Source organism: Lipotes vexillifer, unplaced genomic scaffold (assembly GCF_000442215.2).
Source record: "Lipotes vexillifer unplaced genomic scaffold, Lipotes_vexillifer_v1.1 scaffold191, whole genome shotgun sequence".
Taxonomy (NCBI): domain Eukaryota; kingdom Metazoa; phylum Chordata; class Mammalia; order Artiodactyla; family Lipotidae; genus Lipotes; species Lipotes vexillifer.
Window position 1 is genome coordinate 223,204 of NW_006785831.1, and position 19,403 is coordinate 242,606.

At 39.0% G+C, this 19,403-nt stretch overlaps 1 protein-coding gene across 1 annotated transcript in view; it reads right to left on the minus strand.

Annotated features, from left to right (window-relative positions):
* Positions 1-19,403, minus strand: part of PANK1 (pantothenate kinase 1) — a 68,113-nt gene that overhangs the window by 22,048 nt on the left and 26,662 nt on the right. Inside the window, exon 2 of the mRNA XM_007458147.1 lies at positions 4,474-4,826. Within this exon, the coding sequence (XP_007458209.1) occupies positions 4,474-4,826 (353 nt within the window). The remainder of the gene's footprint in view (positions 1-4,473; positions 4,827-19,403) is intronic.

Here is a 19,403-nt window from a genome sequence, read left to right on the forward strand (position 1 = left end):
GATGAAATTAGAAAAAATATGGATTCTAAACACATGTTCAGGATACAACTGTAAGAGGTTCTCCTTATGTGCTTCAGTCTGTCAAAAATAAATACTATTACATATAAGATGGCTAAACAACAAGGTCCTACTGTGTAGCACAGGGAACTATATTTAATACCCTGTGATAAACCATAATGGAAAAGAATATGAAAAAGAAGGTATGTATATATATGTATAACTGAATCACTCTGCTGTATAGCAGAAATTAATGCAACATTGTAAATCAACTAGACTTCAATAAGATAAACTTAAAAAGTAACTAAATAAATAGCTGAGTAAATAAATCTGGTAAAAACCATCCCAGGAGGTTCCATACCTACTCCCTATGGACCTACCCCAAACCAGTTCCATCACTCTCCTGTGCTTGAGAAATGAGTCACCAAATTGTTTTGCACAAAATGAATAAAATACACATCTGTATGATACCCCACACTTCCCAAGGTGCTTTTGCTGACCCTGGCTCCATAAATCATAATGGAAGTGGCAGAAAAGGTTATCTTACTAAACCAAGAACAATTTGCATATAAAATGGTTGACTCTGAATTATAAATTACACTCGGGGCTCTTTTCTCCCCACACAGGACAGCTAACTGAGACCTGAGAGAGAGATGAATTTCAAATGTGTTCTGTGAGTGAGAAAAATAACAAAACCTCAAAGATGGCTTCTTCCTCCTGGCACCCAATGATAAAGGGGGAACATGAATGGCCAAAAGGGTCAAGCCAGAATGAAGTGTAGGATGACGGTATCTACAACGCTTATGCTCCTGCAATATCACAAATCAGTTCCTGGATTAATACTAGGAACCCAGCTAATAATGAATGGTCTACTTAGATTTAGAATTTCACACATCCACAATTACCTTATTATCCCCTCCTGATGATTTTTCCACCATTATTAACTTTTTTCGGTTGTGTCCTTGGAGATTTCTGGCTTAATGAAGGCCAATTCTTAAGTCCTCACACCTTGAAAAAAATGTAGCGAAGCAATAAGAGAATCTTTTACTGTTCCCTAAATCTCATGTAAACCCAGTAAGATTGTTGTTATATCCTGCTCCTTTAGACGGTAGGTATTTGTTTTCTCCTAAAAAATGAAAAGAGCCACTTCTAACTTCTAATAAATGTTAGTCTTGGACTGAACAAAACTTACAAGGAAAAGTATCTCTTGTAATGAAGAGCTAAGTGGACAAAAGGGATGACTGTTTTCTAAAAATTTTCTATCATTAGAATACTTTGCATTCTAAAGAATGCAAAGCTGGGAAGTGTACTTGTGGATGAAAATATTAGATTTGGTACATAAAATATTCTGGTAGGTTCTTTAAAACAACACTCGCAGAACATAGACAGTGGGGAGAAACACGAAGTTCAGTGAAATCTACAGGATTAAGTGCCCTGGTTTACAACCACATGGGAGCCTCCCCTATGAGAACCACTTTCTCAAATTGTAGGATTCTTCATTGGCCTCTACCAATCTCTTGGAGCATATGTTGTTTAAGTTTGTCTTTTGTGTTCCATTTTGTTGAATCATTAATTTTGAAGGCAAACTTTGGCCAGCCAGAAATTTGTTTGTGACAGTGATCCTAAAATGTTGAAGGAAGGAAGGAGAGAGGGAGGGAGGGAGGGAGGAAGAAAGGAAGGAAAAGGGGAAAGAAAAAGGAAGAAAGAAATGCAGCTTTGTTCAATTGAAAGTATTCTACACAGGGGTCTAGTTTAATGCTTGTCTTGTGGCTTTGTAACTCTTTCTTGTACATTCTAAATTGATGAAGACTAGTTAACATTATCTAAGGATTTAAGTGCATTTACTATATATGAAAAGGACACAGTCATCAGACATAACAATTGCTAACTATTCAGGGTCGGCTGAACATCATTTACATAGCCCTAGTTACTCAGGTTTTTAAAATACATGTCTGCAAACTTGTATTATGCTCAAAAGAGTGATTTTATATAACAACGACAGGACTTTACAGGTATGTATATACACTGCTTTATTATTTGTCAGATTGTTTGCTACATAGTATAGTAGTATATATTGATCCTTTACAACTTAGTGTGCCCCTTCAATTTCCCATTCTGGAAAAGTGAAGAGCTTGGATACATTATACCTAAGGGCCTTAGCACTTACTAACCCTAACTCTTCCCCATACCAGCCTGGTTTGCTCTATTTCTTCTTTGGGTTCCTACTCCAATGTTACATCATCACACAAAGACCTGCCCAGCACTTCCTATCCCCCTTACCTATTTATTTTCCCCACTTATTGCCATTTGAATAATACTCCATAATCACTTATTTGATTATTGACCATCTCCCTGCAGTAGAATATAAGCTCCAGGAAGGCAGGGGTTTTGTTTTGTTCATAACAGTACTTGTTGCATTGATAGAGTATGATAAATACTTGTTGAATGAGAATGAATGCTTAGGAAAGAGAATGATAAAACCTATTCATCCTCACAAACTTTGGAAGGATCAGGGCATATCACTTACTGACAGACGGGCTACAGGAAGAGATCTGTCTTCAATTGTCTTCACTTTGGCCAAGACTGAGCATGGAAACAGAAGGCAGGCCATATAATACTTTCTTTTATAGATGGCCAGGCTGTTAGGCAAATACTCCAAACTTGCTCCCTGCACCAGTCTGTTCATTAGGCTCCAGAAACCTGAAGGAGCAGAGGCTTCTTTATCTTGGCTGTAATAAGATATGACCTTTCTCAGTTCAGAAACTTGAGAAACACACTTGCTCGTGGCCAACACAGATTGAGTAACTTTCTGGAATCCAGGGCATTACCCAAGAGGAGGGACGGAGACTTTGATGGAGCTTGCTTAAATGTCCCAGGTCACCTTGGTACACTTCAGGCTCCCTAGTGGAGATGGACACAGAGGACATCCTTGAGGGACCTGGGGAGCTCACAGCACTAGGGGTGGGTCAGCATTTCCTTAATCAGAATTGAGCCGACACCCAGCTCTTACCTAGGGGACGGTATTTAGCGCCTCTTCATCTCTCTTTAGCTTTAGTTTCTTTATCCGCCTAAACACCTTACTGCCACTTTCTGAAAATGATGAAACCGAGGCCCACAGGAGGGACATGTCTTGCCCAGTCACCCAGCTAGTTAAATGCAGAAACAGCAGTAGAATTCAGGATCAGTGCTTTTTCATTTATGAATTTGAACTTAATTTTCATGCCCCTGGATCTCAACTTTCTTAGTTTCAAAACTCTTCAATCATTGGGTCCCTTTAGTGGGAAAAAGATCCCATGGATCATTTAAGTAAGTGGCAGTGTCAGATTCTGCTGGCAAGGGAAAGGGGACACAGGAGGAAAAGCCAAAACCTGAATATAATCAATCTGACTTAATATAATGCTCTAGGGCTCTATTGCCAGCTCTTGTAGAAACTACTTATCAATGAGATAAATGATGTTACTTTTGATGATGCAAATAAAATTTGCAATTATAGCTTTATTAAGTACCATGAATAATGCATTGATTTATTAATTTATTCATTAATGATAAACTTTCTGGCGAGACTAATCCCCAAATCTTCCAACCCTTCCTTCTTCTACGTTCAATCACTACTGTTAATTTAATTTTCTTTATTTTCTCTATCTATTGTTTTTCTTTCTTCTCATTTTATTCCCTGTGAGATGAAGCTAGACAGTACAGAGATTATCTTGACTGCAGAAATGGGGAAATTGGAACACATAGGTGTTAGGGATTGCTTAATAAAGAGAAAGTTAGGACTCCATGTCACTCATCCATATCTTCCACTTAGCCAACTTTGACAAATCTAAATAAGCAATACTGCCAGTCAGGATATAGTATTATTCTTATTATGTAGAGCCATACTCCCTAAATCATATTCACCAATAAAGCAATTCACCTCTAAATAATGTCAAAGATTTCATTTTTGTTTGTGAGCAAAACTTCTGAAGGGCATTCAGAAAACAAAAATGATACAGAGCAAATGGGTAGAAAGAAGTAATCATTTTTAGTAAGATGTGTAGAAAGCCTTTCCTACAGGCCTCAGTCTATATATCTAGGAAACTGGCACAATGATTATGTTTTTCATGAAACATAAGAGTCTGTGGAAAACTAAAATACTTCAGAAGGGGATTTACATCACCTTGTCTTTGGCATATTGTGCAGAAGTAATTCTAACAAACATGATGAGGACAGCCAATATTTATTGAGCAGTAAGTGCCGGGTACATATTAGCTCATTCAACCCTTCATGTAACAACCCTATGAGGCAGAAACTATTTTTACTCTCCTATAGATGAGGAAACTGAGGCACAGAGGGGTGAAGTAAGCTCGTCCAAAGTCCCAAGCCTAGTGGTCAGGTTCTTCCATAAGAGATGCCATGATCACGGGCATGGGAGAGGTTTTCTTTCTTTCTCTAAGAGGTGGTTTTGTTGTTTGCAGGGGGGTAAAGCGGACCTACCGTTCTGAAGTCCTCTTCGAACTTAAAAGCCCCGCCTCCCGTGGCACAGAGAGTGGTGTGCAGGCTGGAGAAGTTCTTCTCACTGCCCATCTGGATGAACCTGTGCATCGCGCAGCTGGGAAAGCGGATGAAATGCAGGTTCCCCTTCCGCCCACACATGGTCAAGTTTTTCAGTTCCAGGTGAACGTCTCGGATCCCGGTTTTCCCGTAAGCCGTGTTCGAAGTCAAATACTTCCTGATGCTCTTCAGGTTCTCCACTTCCTCTTGTTCCTCTTCAGCTGTAATATCCTTCGGTTCAAAGTAGACCAATTTAACCAGCGTCCCACCGATATCCATGCCGAACCACGGGAACGCTAGCGGACAGAAAGACAGAGTGCCCTTGAATTCTGGACAAAGAAATGGGCTGTCTTTGAATAGTCAATAATGAAATGCAGTGGTGTTGCATCTATAGCTGCATTTACCATGCAGTTTACCTGAATTCAACTATAGGTGCCTAAAAGAAGAGACAGGCGAGGAGAAATTCACACTTTAAATGGTGTCCATGATTCTGCCTACACTTCATTCAGAATCGGCCTCGGAATTGAATATGAGATGAGAATAAGATTCCCTAAGTCAGTCTCAATTCCCACGTGGTTCTCAGGGCTCCAGAATCTCACCAAATAGAGTTAACTCCAATACTTAAAGATACATTATTTTGCATACACTCTGGCTCCCAAATACTATTTTATCAGAATCTCAGCCAAAGAAAACAGTGATCTGTTCTGATGCCAGAGGAAACTTTGGCTATGCTAAGTGTACCAAGAGATGGTATGTTGACCTCTACGCATCACGGTGTCTTCCTAGCTCATTCTTCGATGATCATTTTTACAGCATTCAATTTTTGCCTTCATGAGCTGACTTTATATGACATGACTCCACTGCTTTAATCTACAGAATAAATAGGAAGGAGAAAGGAGAGAGAGTGGGCTGTGAGAGCTGAGGGGCACACATGATGATCCCTATGGCGACAGGATTCTCAAAAGAACAGCTTGAGCTACAACTGATTTCTTTATTAAGGAGAGATACTCTCTCCATCTCAAATGGCCCGCCCAGAAGTCCTCACCTCATCCATGTGTCCTCTGCCACAGATTCTGATTTAATTCTGAGGGAGGATCTAGGCAATAGCATTTTTTTTTTTTTTTTTTTACGTTCTCCAGAGGTTCCAACTTGCAGGCTTGCAAACAGCTAAGCCACAAGAACCATGACCACTGAGAGTCAAGCCCACAAATAAGCATAGCTCCTGACCAGGTCTGCAACACAAAGGCATGTTTTGTGTTTTATATATATATGTATATATATATATATATTTTTTTTTTTTTTTGCGGTACGCGGGCCTCTCACTGTTGTGTGTGGGATGTGGGATCTTCCCGGACTGGGGCACGAACCCGTGTCCCCTGCATTGGCCGGCGGACTCTCAACCACTGCGCCACCAGGGAAGCCCTGTGTTGTATTTTTATATATAAATATATATTTATATTTTAATCTGCTGGAGAGGCTTATCTACGACAAAATGAATTTCCATCGTAATTATTTTTATTGTTATTAACAGAACGGGCTGAGCTCCCTGAATAGGCTGACTTTATTTAGAGGCAACCTGGAAAGTTAACACTGGGCTGTCATATGTTCTGTAATGAACACAGGGCAAACCCAAGTAGGAATCCAAAATTTGGAGTCTCCCCTTTCACCTTCCTCAGCAGACTCCATGGGCTAAAGCTGAAACTTCTATTAAAACTGAGTCTAAAGACTCAAGAAGTAAAAGTGGCTTCTTTCAAAAAGCTTATTTTATTTGGCCCTAGAGAACATCCATTTGAGCCCTGGTCAAACTGTGCACATTACACCTAGAGATTACATTGCCAGGAACATACCTGGGACCCAGAGGGCTTCTTTTTTCTAGGCAGCACCACTATTAAGCTCTCTTCATGGGTACACTGGGGAGGGAGGAGGAAGGAGTACATAGGAGGAAGCCATTCCTGAACAGAATCTTCTCTCCTGTGCTTCCCTGTTGTCATTTTAGCTGTGATCCAAGCCAGCTGCTCCACACTTAGTAAGCAGTAACTCTAATGGTATAGAAAAATAAAAGCCTCAAACTCCCAAAAAGATTAAGAGCAGCAAATTGCACTGACAAGACCAATTTAACAAATGTCCTATTATCTTTGCAGAAGTTTGCAAAGCAAATCCCACACAGCACAGTGTAGGATGGGAAGCTTGCTTATCCAGCCTAGCAGGAGAGAATAGAAAACTGGAAACAGTTTTCCTTGGTCCATTCTCTAAAAATTACTGTCAGCATGGCCCACAGTGTAGGTAGTAGGTAAATCCTTGATTTAGAATTCAGACCAATTGCTTCCCAGAAGCAGCAGCCAGTAACTAGCTCACATTAACTCTCTCCATCTCCCTGGATCTCAATTTCCTTATCTGTGAAAGGAGTGGACTGCATAAGAATGGCCTCCAGTTCCCTCCCTCCCATAAACTTTCCATGGATTTTTAAAGAAACACACACAAAAAATCGCAACTACCCCTAATCACACAGGCCATCCAGAGCCCTAGTTTTAAACCCCACTGAAATACGCTATAGTACATCAACAGGTGCCCAGGCTATGCAGTTGGGGTTGCAGGCGTAATCCATTCTCATCAAAGTAGGAAAGACATGTAATACTGGATAGGATGGGGGAAGGGTATTCTGGAACATTGCTAGGATAACTATTTTTGAAAGACAACAACAACTATTAAACATCTAGCAACATCTATTAAAATTAAAAGTACACATACATTTTAAATGCAGTTAATCCCTCTCTTGGACCATATTAGAAAAAGGACCAGTATTCGAGGACGGGTATAAGGAAGTTCACTGCACCCCTTACAGTGGCCAAATTTAAGAAAAACAAAAAAGCAAGATCAAAACAAATTGGAAACAATGTGCATACCCTTTAACAGAGAAACTTCAATAAACCATGACCTCCAAACCATGGAATATTAGGCAGACATTAAAAAGAATGAATGAGATCTATACTAACTGCCTAGAGGGATACACCCCCAATCTTCTGTTAATGAGAAAAGCAAGAGATACCCAGAAGTGTAAATAATTTATTAACCCCATCTGGTTTGAAAAAAAAAAGTAGGGGAGGGAGGGAGGAAAGAAAGGAGGAAGGGAGGGATGAAGGGCAGCAGGCAGGCAGGTGGAAAGAAGACCCTTAAGTGTTTATGATTTTATGAGCCCACAGGAAGGTACAGAGGGCCACCCCTTCAGGTTGTTAATATTGTCAGAGGGTGGCAGGATAAGCAGGTTTTATAGGTAGAGGTTAGAAATCAGGGGAGAGGATGAGAAAATTCTATACTTAGAACTTGCAGTATATAAAGAAGTAAAAAAATAAGAATTCAGTGATAATGGAAAATAGGAGACACCTTAGCACAGAATGGACAGAATAAGTTGTGTGTAACCCAGAAAAGCCCCTACATGGCCTTTATTTGGTTGGATATTGTTAAGTACAGGAAACTGAAAAGAGGTCTCACTTTTTAAAATGCATCAGGGGACAGCTAAGCATTTTATAAGTTATTTACAATTCCAGTTTCTTCTTCCTGCTTCACCTCCTGCAGTTTTGAGCCATTTCAAAGCTTTTGTTAGCAACTCAGCAAAACGGGGGGCGGGGGGAAGTGTAGAGTTTTGGAAATTCAGTTAAATGTCATATCAGCAGTTTGGGTTAAGGTAAAAGGGAGCAAGGATTGGAAAACTATAGTTTGAATGGCAATAGAAATTGCTTTCACTTACCTATATTCATTTCTTACCTTCATGAAAAATTAAATGCTCTTCTATTCACACTTTAATGTTTTTATAGGACACTATCATATTTTAAATGTTCAGTTTTATTTATCTTCCTGATATCAAGGTCTACCTAAACTACACTTCCCGTGTACGAGCCGTGGATGGAGACAGAAGAGAAGGGGAAAGAAGAAATCCCAGTGCAGCTATAATCCATGACTCACGTTTTCTTTAATCCAGGGTATGCAGATGCTTTGATAAATTCAGCTGAACCACTAAGGGCCTGTTCCGTGTTTGCCAGAAGTGATGCTCGTTCTAGATACAGAATGTCTGCATTCACCCTTTACTCCTCCCTTTTAAACCCAGATGCCTTTTTTAGTTCAGAAGTCTCTAGATCAAGAGGGCCCACATCCAGAGTTGATGTCAAAATGACTCCCTAATTTAGTGCCAAGTGTACATCATCCAGATGCTGTGACTGGGTGGGACTGCGGGGTTCTCTCCTTTGGGGAGGGGATGAGTGTTTCACCTGCAGCAGGGGCAGCGAGCCAAATACCTGGTAATCAGAAGAGCAAACTGTGGTTGTCACTAGGGCTGCTGCTTCCCTTCCTTCCTGGCCCATGGGGTCAGACTGCAGTTCCTGGCCATTTATGAATGGAGCTGGGCAATATGCTTCATCTGGACAGTGAGTTAGGAATGGAAATGTTGTGTGTCACTTTCAGGCAAGAGCACTTACGGCTAGTGTCACACCTTGGAGAACTCTTTCTCTGTTACCGTGACCACTAAAATTAAAGATAATGATTGCTCCATCAGCCAGGATGCAGAGTCAAGACAAGCTATATTGGAACCCCAGCTGCCCATCAATGAACTTACAGTGTGAAGGAGAAATAAACTTTTGTCGTTTTAAGGTACTGAGATTTGGAGGTTGTTACCGCAGGATGATCTTGCCTGTCCTGACTAGTAAGTATACTTTTCATCAAAATCTTTGGCTGTTTTTTTCCCTGGAGGCTTCCTTCTCCTGCAGAACCAGATCCAGGGACTGCCAGTATCGCTGATAAACATGTGGTAGCTGAGAGTTAATAAAAGGGTACGTAGGCTCTGTTGCATTTATTTGTGTAAAAATTTCTGGAAACACAACCCTGAATCGACAATCTGATAGTAGTTAAAACCCTAAAATAAATCTGTATTCTACATAGTGTGGTGAAAATATTTAAAAATTTTATTGGTAGTCAATGGCTTTAAGATAAAGCCTGTTTCTTAAAGACCTTTTCAGAACACTAGAATAGTCTCTGAGGGGCACTTAAACATATATAACATCTTTACCGGAGTATAATTGCTTCACAATGAGGGACACTTATGCTTCTTGCAGTAAATTTCAAGGGTTACACAGTGAATTCCAAATAGCATAAATGAGTAAAGACTGAGAAAAAACCAAAACCAAAATCAAAAACAAAACAACCACACACAAACAGAGAGAAAGGTTTTCCTACCAGTCAAGGAAACAATCTTAAAGAGCTAAGGGGGCCTGACGTGAGAAAATCTACCTCCTCTCAAACAACCAGCCACAGAGCTTTAGGGTATTCCTAGTGCAGCAAGTTTCCCTACCATCGGTATGTCTTCCTGTGTGTAAAGTAGGTGCCCAGTGCTCAAGATTAGCTCCTCTGTGCACAGGTCTGACTCAGCAACCTGCTGCTGTCATGGACAGTTTTCCCTAGGTTCACCAACTTGAAATTTGTTATAATAGTTGTGAACAGGGAGCAAAAGGACTGCATTTCTTTCCCCATTATTTGTTAATAGGTTTGTTAAGCAAACTAATAAATAGGTGGAAAAGGTGTTTGAAGATGATGTGTGATCAACAGAGAAAAGAGACTTTTCAAGCACTTTGGAGATATTTTTACACTATGGGAATACTGACTATGTTCAAGTTGCCTAAGGATCTCTGCAAGTTAAAAACAACCACAACAACTTTAACTTAGATCCAAGTGTTAATTAGTGTTACAGTAATACAAACTGTATTTCTTTAAAATTTTCCTGAGTGCTAGCCTTCCCTTCACTATGTCTAAATTTGGTTGATAGTATAATGAAATTCTTTGCTAATATATTCATAGAAACATTGAACTTTAAGAGGTAGAAGGGACCTTTGGTGGAGTTCAACACCCTGTTTACAGATAAGAAAATCAAGGTTTAGAAAGATCAAGGAATTACCCAAGGTCAGTCACAGTAGGTAACAGAACCTATTTTTAGTTTCGTGAGCAACAAATTCCCCATTTTGCTCCGCTAGTCTGAGATGTCTGTCACTTGCAAGAGATGGAGATTGTGGGCAAGTTTCTTTCTTGAGCCATTTACTAATCTGTAAGATGGAGGTAGACTAACCCAACTAACTAAAGTTCTTTCTGGTTCTCATATTCTATCATCCTAAATACACATACACAAAGTTCTCCAAAACTGTACTTTTAACAGCATAAAACGTAACAGTTGAGACCCTAAGAACTATTTAAGGACCTTGAAGAAAATGGTAAATGTAAAATTTAATAAAAGGGTTTCCATAACATTGTGAAGAAACCCATAATTACTGCACACAGAGCAATCTGCTAAACATTAAATACTCTTATGCAAAGAAACCTGAATCATGGTTTCTTTCAAATTAATGCATACCAGATTTCTTTAGTTTATATTTCAGTCACATGGCAAGGATACAAGAACACAAGCGCTTACAGAGTACTAATGGGAATATAAACTGTTGCAATCCTTCCTCTGCACTATTTGGAAATATGCATCAAAAAGTTCCAGATTCCTATGCCCTTTGATACATTAGTTCCACTTTACCCTAAAGAAATAATTATGCATGCATTTAAAAATTTATCTTACAAAAATCATTAAAGTTTTACTAATAATGAGGATGTGAAATTCAATGTCCAAAAATAGAAGGCTGGTTAAATAAATGATTATCCACTAACACAAAGGAACAATACATCACCGTTAAAATCATTTTGTAGGATGGCAATTAATGATGTAAGGAGAATGTTCATCATATACTGTTAGGTGAAAAGTGTGGGTGATTAAATGGTACATTTCATACGATTACAATTTTGTATAAAAACTAAACAGCTATTGTTCGCAGAAAACAAGACTAGAAACTTCAGGCCAAAATGTTAACAGGCATTATGTATAGTGGATTAAGGTTTTTTCTTCTTCTGGCTTTGCTGATATGATGCTTTTCAATTTTTTACAGTCAATATGTTGAATCTTCATAATCAGAGTTATTTTAGAATTCTCAATCAAAAACTTCTCTGTAATGATGCAAAAGAAAAAATAACATTTAATTTTGCATAAAAAAGTATGCCTGCATTCCTCATCTCAACAGTTCCTTCCTTTCTCAAGCAATATTCTGCCCATCTCAAGCCTGTTACCAAAATTCAACATGGCAATATAAAAAAGATGTGGTACATATATACAATGGTATACTACTCAGTCATAAAAAAAGAATTAAATTTTGCCATTTGCAACAACATGGATGGACTTGGAGGGTATTATGCTTAGTGAAATAAGTAAAACAGAGAAAGACAAATACTGTATGCTATCATATATGGAATCGAAAAAATAAAACAAACTAGTGAATATAACAAAAAAGAAACAGACTCACAGATATAGAGGACAAACTAGTGGTTACCAGTGGGGAGAGGGAAGGGGAGAGGGGCAAGACAGGGGTAGGGAAGTGAAAGGTACAAACTATTAGGTATAAAATAAGCTACAAGGATATATTGTACAGCACATGGAATATAGCCAAGATCTTGTAATAACTATAAATGGACTAAAACCTTTAAAAATTGTGAATCACTATATTGTACACCTGCAACTTATATAATATTGTACAGCAACTATACTTCAATTTAAAAAGTTAAAAAAAAAAAAAAAGAATGACAGGGGAAGCCTGACACCCAAGAGCAGAGTCCTTTAGCCAGTTAGATGCTTGACATCACCAGGGCTCCTTCAGGTAGGAAGAGACCTGAATTACTCCCTTATTGTCAAGGCAAAACCTGTATGTTAAACTTGGCAATTCAAAACACAGTTAAGGAAGCACAGGTATATTTGTGGGAATGGATCACCATGGGAAAGGCTACATACCCCCGTGTGACAGTAACCCTTCTTCCACTGACACAGCCTCAGATGCCCATCAACTTTCTCCCTCTCACCTGGACAAGGGTGGGAACAAAAGGGCTGATCATAGTATCACATGAGTAAGAGCAAAAGGATAGTGAGGATTCCTTTCAGAACTCCTGAGACAAGTAGAAGTATTATCACATCAGCCTCCAGAACTAACTTCTGGATTTCACCACCTCTGCCACGCAGGCCCAAATTAACTGTTAGGCACAATGGGCTTGGTGCCTATAGTATTTTTAAGCCATCACGAAAATATTACAATTTCTTTTAAAATCAGAAGAAAATATATGAATTTTCAGGTCAAAGAAAATGTCATAATACATCTTATCAACACATCCATCTTTATATCAAAAGAGTCGTAAAATACAATTTTAATTTCTTTTTGATGGAGCAAGGAGCCCCGCAAAGGCAAAAATGCCTGAGGTCTATGAAAGTTAGGCTGTTTATATTCTGCTCTACACCCAACCCCAGGTTAGAAATGACAATACGCGACCAGAGTTTACTTTGTGTGTGCAATTTGAACTGGATCTCTACGATTTGTTTACAATTGTATTTCCTGAAAGCAACTTTCATTTTAGTATTTTATGCAACTAAACTTTAAAGTCAAATGTTTTAATTATTTTTTAAAACTGGCTGTATTCAACCACAATGTTTCTCAAATTTGCCTCATCATAAAAACCATCAAAGGCACTTGTTAAAAATATAGACTCCCTGGGACTTCCCTGGCGGTCCAAAAGACTCTGTCTGCACTTCCACTGCAGTGGGTGTGGCTTGATCCCTGGTCGGGGAAATAAGATCCCACATGCCGTGAGGTGTGGCCAAAATGTTAAAAAACAAAACAAAACAAAAATTCCTAGGTCACTGCCTGGAGAGCCCAAAGCAGTAGGACTGGAGAAAATGTTTTCAAAGAGGGGCCCCTGGAATTCTCACAGGTCAAGCTCAAAACCACAGTTCTAGCTGAATCGCAATGAATGTTCTAAGTAGCTGGACCACTATTTGAAAGTGACAATCAGAGTTTGAATGAGCTGCCTTTGCTCCTAACTGCCAGGGAACTCAGGCTGCCACCTGAGGGCGATGCACGGTAATGACCCAGCCGACACCCCATTCCCAGGAGGGACTTGGAAACAACTTACCACTTGTTAATGAAATTATTTCTGGGCAATTTATAACATGAGTGCCACAGGTGATCTTCACATCTTAAATACAGCTTCTGAAGTTTCCAGTTATCATTCATCTGGGACTAAACCCCACGGATATGGGTCTAGAAATGTTCCATATATAATTAAATTTCGTCCATGTGATCTTCTCTCCCAGTGACTCCCATTTTTTAAAAATTTAATTTAATTAATTTATTTTTTATGCAGCAGGTTCTTATTAGTTATCTATTTTATAAATATTAGTGGATATATGTCAATCCCAATCTCCCAATTCATCCCACCACACTCTTCCCCCCACTTTCCCCTCTTGGGGTCCATACGTTTGTTTTCTACATCTGTGTCTCTATTTCTGCCTTGTAGTCTGTACCATTTTTCGAGATTCCACATATATGCATTAACATACGATATTTGTTTTTCTCTTTCTGACTTACTTCACTCTGTATGATAGTCTCTAAGTCCATCCATGTCTCTACAAATGACCTAATTTCGTTACTTTTTATGGCTAATATTCCATTGTATATATGTGCCACATCTTCTTTATCCATTCATCTGTCAGTGGGCATTTAGGTTGCTTCCATGTCCTAGCTATTTTAAATAATGCTGCAATGAACATTGGGGTGCAGGTGTCTTTCTGAATTATGGTTTTCTCTGGGTATACGCCCAGGAGTGGGATTGCTGGGTCATATGGTAGTTCTATTTTTAGTTTTTTAAGGAACCTCCATACTGTTCTCCATAGTGGCTGTATCAATTTACATTCCCAACAGTGCAAGAGGGTTCCCTTTTCTTCACACCCTCTCCAGCTTTGGTGTTTGTAGATTTTCTGATGATGCCCATTCTAACCGGTGTGAGGTGATACCTCATTGTACTTCTGGTTTGCACTTCTCTAATAACTAGTGATGTTGAGCAGCTTTTCAGGTGCCTCTTGGGCATCTGTATGTCTTCTCTGGAGAAATGTCTATTTAGGTCTTCTGCCCATTTTTTGATTGGGTTGTTTTGTTTTTTTAATATTGAGCTGCATGAGCTGTTCATATATTTTGGAGATTAATCCTTTGTCCGTTGATCTGTTGGCAAATATTTTCTCCCATTCTAAGGGTTGTCTTTTCATTTTGTTTATACTTTCCTTTGCTGTGCAAAAACTTTTGTTTCATTAGGTCCCATTTGTTTATTTTTGTTTTTATTTCCCTTACTCTAGGAGGTGGGTCAAAAAGGATCTTCCTGTGATTTATGTCAAAGAGCGTTCTTCCTATGTCTTCCTCTAAGAGTTTTATAGTGTCTGGTCTTACATTTAGGTCTTTAATTCATTTTGAGTTTATTTTTGTGTATGGTGTTAGGGACTAATTTCATTCTTTTATATGTAGCTGTCCAGTTTTCCCAGCACCACTTATGAAGAGACTGTCTTTTCCCCATTGTATATCCTTGCCTCCTTTATCATAGATTAGTTGACCATAGGTGCGTGGGTTTATCTCTGGGCTTTCTATCCTGTTCCATTGATCTATATTTCTGTTTTTGTGCCAATGCCATACTGTCTTGATTACTGTAGCTTTGAAGTCAGGGAGTCCTTCAGCTCCGCTTTTTTTCCTCAAGACTGCTTTGGCTACTCGGTGTGTTTTGTGTCTCCATAGAAATTTTCAGTTTTTTTGTTCTAGTTCTGTAAAAAATGTCACTGGTCATTTGATAGGGATTGCATTGAATCTGTAGATTGCTTTGGGTAGCATAGTCATTTTCACAATATTGATTCTTCCAATCCAAGAACATGGTATATCTCTCCATCTGTTTGTGTCACCTTTGATTTCTTTCATCAGTGTCTTATAGTTTTCTGAGTACAGGTCTTTTACCTCCTTAGGTAGGTTTATTCCTGGGTACTTTATTCTTTTTGTTGCAATGGTGAATGGGATTGTTTCTTTAATTTCTCTTTCTGATCCTTCGTTGTTAGTGTATAGGAATGCAAGAGATTTCTGTGCATTAATTTTGTATCCTGCAACCTTACCAAATTAATTGATTAGCTCTAGTAGTCTTCTGGTGGCATCTTTAGGATTCTCTATGTATAGTATGATGTCACCTGCTAACAGTGACAGTTTTACTTCTTTTCGAATTTGTATTCCTTTTCTTTCTTTTTCTTCTCTGATTGCCGTGGTTACGACTTCCAAAACTATGTTGAATAATAGTGGCGAGAGTGGACATCCTTGTCTTTTTCCTCATCTTTGAGGAAATGCTTTCAGTTTTTCACCATTGAGAATGATGTTTGCTGTGGGTTTGTCGTATATGGCCTTTATTATGTTGTGGTAGGTTCCCTCTATGCCCACATTCTGGAGAGTTTTTATCATAAATGGTGTTGAATTTTGTCAAAAGCTTTTCCTGCATCTATTGAGACTATCATATGGTTTTTATTCTTCAATTTGTTAATATGGTGTATCACATTGATTGTGTATATTAAAGAACCCTTGCATCCCTGGGATAAATCCCACTTGATCACGGTGTATGATCCTTTTAATGTGTTGTTGGGATTCTGTGTGCTAGTATTTTGTTGAGGATTTTTGCATCTATATTCATGAGTGATGTTGGTCTGTAATTTTCTTTTTTTGTAGTATCTTTGGTTTTGGTATCAGGGTGATGGTGGCCTCACAGAATGAGTTTTGGGAGTGTTCCTTCCTCTGAAATTTTTTGGAAGAGTTTGAGGAAGATGGGTGTTACCTCTTCTCTAAATGTTTTATAGAATTTGCCTGTGAAGCCATCTGGTCCTGGGCTTTTGTTTTTTGGAAGATTTTTAATCACAGATTGGAAGATTTTAAATCAGTTTCAATTTCATGACTTGTGACTGGTCTGTTCATATTTTCTATTTCTTCCTGGTTCAGTCTTGGAAGGTTATACCTTTCTAAGAATTTGTCCATTTCTTCCAGGTTATCCATTTTATTGGCATAGAGTTGCTTGTAGTAGTCTCTTATGATACTTTGTATTTCTGTGGTGTCCACTGTAACTTCTCCCTTTTCATTTCTAATTTTATTGATTTGCATCCTCTCCCTCTTTTTCTTTCTTTTTTCTTCTTCTTCTTTTTTTTTTTTGCCGTACGCGGGCCTCTCACTGTGTGGCCTCTCCCGTTGCGGAGCACAGGCTCCGGATGCGCAGGCTCAGTGGCCATGGCTCACGGGCCCAGCCGCTCCGCGGCATGTGGGATCTTCCTGGACCAGGGCATGAACCCGTGTCCCCTGCATTGGCAGGCGGACTCTCAACCACTGCATCACCAGGGAAGCCCTCCCTCTTTTTCTGATGAGTCTGGTAAAGGTTTATCAATTTTGTTTATCTTTTCAGAGAACCAGCTTTTAGTTTTGTTGATCTTTGCTATCGTTTTCTTTGTTTCTATTTCATTTATTTCTGCTCTGATCTTTATGATTTCTTTCCTTCTATTAACTTTGGGTTTTGTTTGTTCTTCTTTCTCTAGTTCCTTTAGGTGTAAGGTTAGATTGCTTATTTGAGATTTTTCTTGTTTCTTGAGGTAGGATTGTATTAGTATAAACTTCCCTCTTAGAATTGCTTTTGCTGCATCCCATAGGTTTTGGATCATCGTGTTTTTGTTATAATTTGTCTCCGGCAAGTATAATCAAAATTTTTTTATTTCCTCTTTGATTTCTTCAGTGATCTCTTGGTTATTCAGTAACGTATTGTTTAGCCTCCATGTGTTTGTGTGTTTTACATTTTTTTCCCTGTAATTGATTTCTAATCTCATAGCATTGTGGTCAGAAAAGATGCTTGATATGATTTCAATTTTCTTAAATTTACTGAGGCTTGATTTGTGACCCAAGATGTGATCTATGCTGGAGAATGTTCCATGTACACTTGAGAAGAAAGTGTAATCTGCTGTTTTTGGATGGAATGTCCTATAAACATCAATTAAATCTATCTGGTCTATTGTGTGATTTAAAGCTTGTGTTTCCTTTAATTTTCTGTCTGGATGATATGTCCACTGGTGTAAGTGAGGTGTTAAAGTCCCCTACTATTAGTGTGTTACTGTCGATTTCCTCTTTTATTTATTTATGTTTTTTGCGGTACGCGGGCCTCTCACCGCTGTGGCCTCTCCCGTTGCGGAGCACAGGCTCTGGACGTGCAGGCTCAGTGGCCACGGCTCACGGGCCCAGCTGCTCCGCGGCATGTGGGATCCTCCCAGACCGGGGCATGAACCCGTGTCCCCTGCATCGGCAGGCGGACTCTCAACCACTGCACCACCAGGGAAGCCTGATTTCCTCTTTTATAGATGTTAGCATTTGCTTTACACATTGAGGTATTACTATGTTGGGTGCATATATATTTATAACCATTATATCTTCTTCTTGGATTGATCCCTTGATCATTATGTAGTGTCCTTCCTTGTCTCTTGTAACATTCTTTATTTTAAAGTCTATCCTATCTGATATGAGTATTGCTACTCCAGCTTTCTTTTGATTTCCATTTGTACAGAATATTTTTTTCCATCTCCTCACTTTCAGTCTGTCTGTGTCCATAGGTCTGAAGTGGGTCTCTTGTAGACAGCATATATATGGGTCTTGTTTTTGTATCCATTCGGCGAGCCGGTGTCTTTTGGTTGGAGCATTTAATCCATTCACGTTTAAGGTAATTATCAATATGTATGTTCCTATGACCATTTTCATAATTGTTTTGGGTTTGTTTTTGTAGGTCCTTTTCTTCTCTTGTGTTTCCCACTTAGAGAAGTTCCTTTAGCATTTGTTGTAGAGCTGGTTTGGTGGTGCTGAATTCTCTTGGTTTTTGCTTGTGTGTAAAGCTTTTGATTTTTCTGTTGAATCTGAATAAGATCTTTGCTGGGTAGAGTAATCTTGGTTGTAGGTTCTTCCCTTTCATCACTTTAAATATATTGTGCCACTCCCTTCTGGCCTGTAGAGTTTCTGCTCAGAAATCAGCTGTTAACCTTATGGGAGTTCCCTTGTATGTTATTTGTCATTTTTCCCTTGTTGCTTTTAGTAATTTTTCTGTGTCTTTAATTTTTGCCAATTTGATTACTATGTGTCTCGGCATGTTTCTCCTTGGATTTATCCTGTATGGGACTTGCTGCACTTCCTGGACTTGGGTGGCTATTTCCTTTCCCATGTTAGGGAAGTTTTTGATTATAATCTCTTCAAATATTTTCTCTGGTCCTTTCTCTCTCTCTTCTTCTTCTGGGACCCCTATAATGAGAATGTTGTTGTTTTTAATGTTGCCCCAGAGGTCTCTTAGGCTGTCTTCATTTCTTTTCATTCGTTTTTCTTTATTCTGTTCCGCAGCAGTGAATTCCACCTTTCTGTCTTGCAGGTCACTTTTCCGTTCTTCTGCCTCAGTTATTCTGCTATTGATTCCTTCTAGTGTATTTTTCATTTCAGTTATTATATTGTTCATCTCTGTTTGTTTGTTCTTTAATTCTTCTAGGGCTTGGTTCTTTAATTCTTCTAAGTCTTTGTTAAACATTTCTTGCAACTTCTTGATCATTGCCTTCATTCTTTTTCTGAGGTCCTGGATCATCTTCACTATCATTGTTCTGGATTCTTTTTCTGGAAAGTTGCCTATCTCCAGTTTATTTAGTTGTTTTTGTGGGGTTTTGTCTTGTTCCTTCATCTGGTACCTAGTCCTCTGCCTTTTCATTTTGTGTATCTTTCTGTGAATGTGGTTCTCATTCCACAGGCTGCAGAACTATAGTTCTTCTTGCTTCTGCTGTCTGCCCTCTGGTGGATGAGGCTATCTAAGAGGCTTGTGCAAGCTTCCTGATGGGAGGGACTGGTGGTGGGCAGAGCTCAGTAAAACTTCAATGCACTTGTTTGCTGATGGGTGGGGCTGCATTCTCT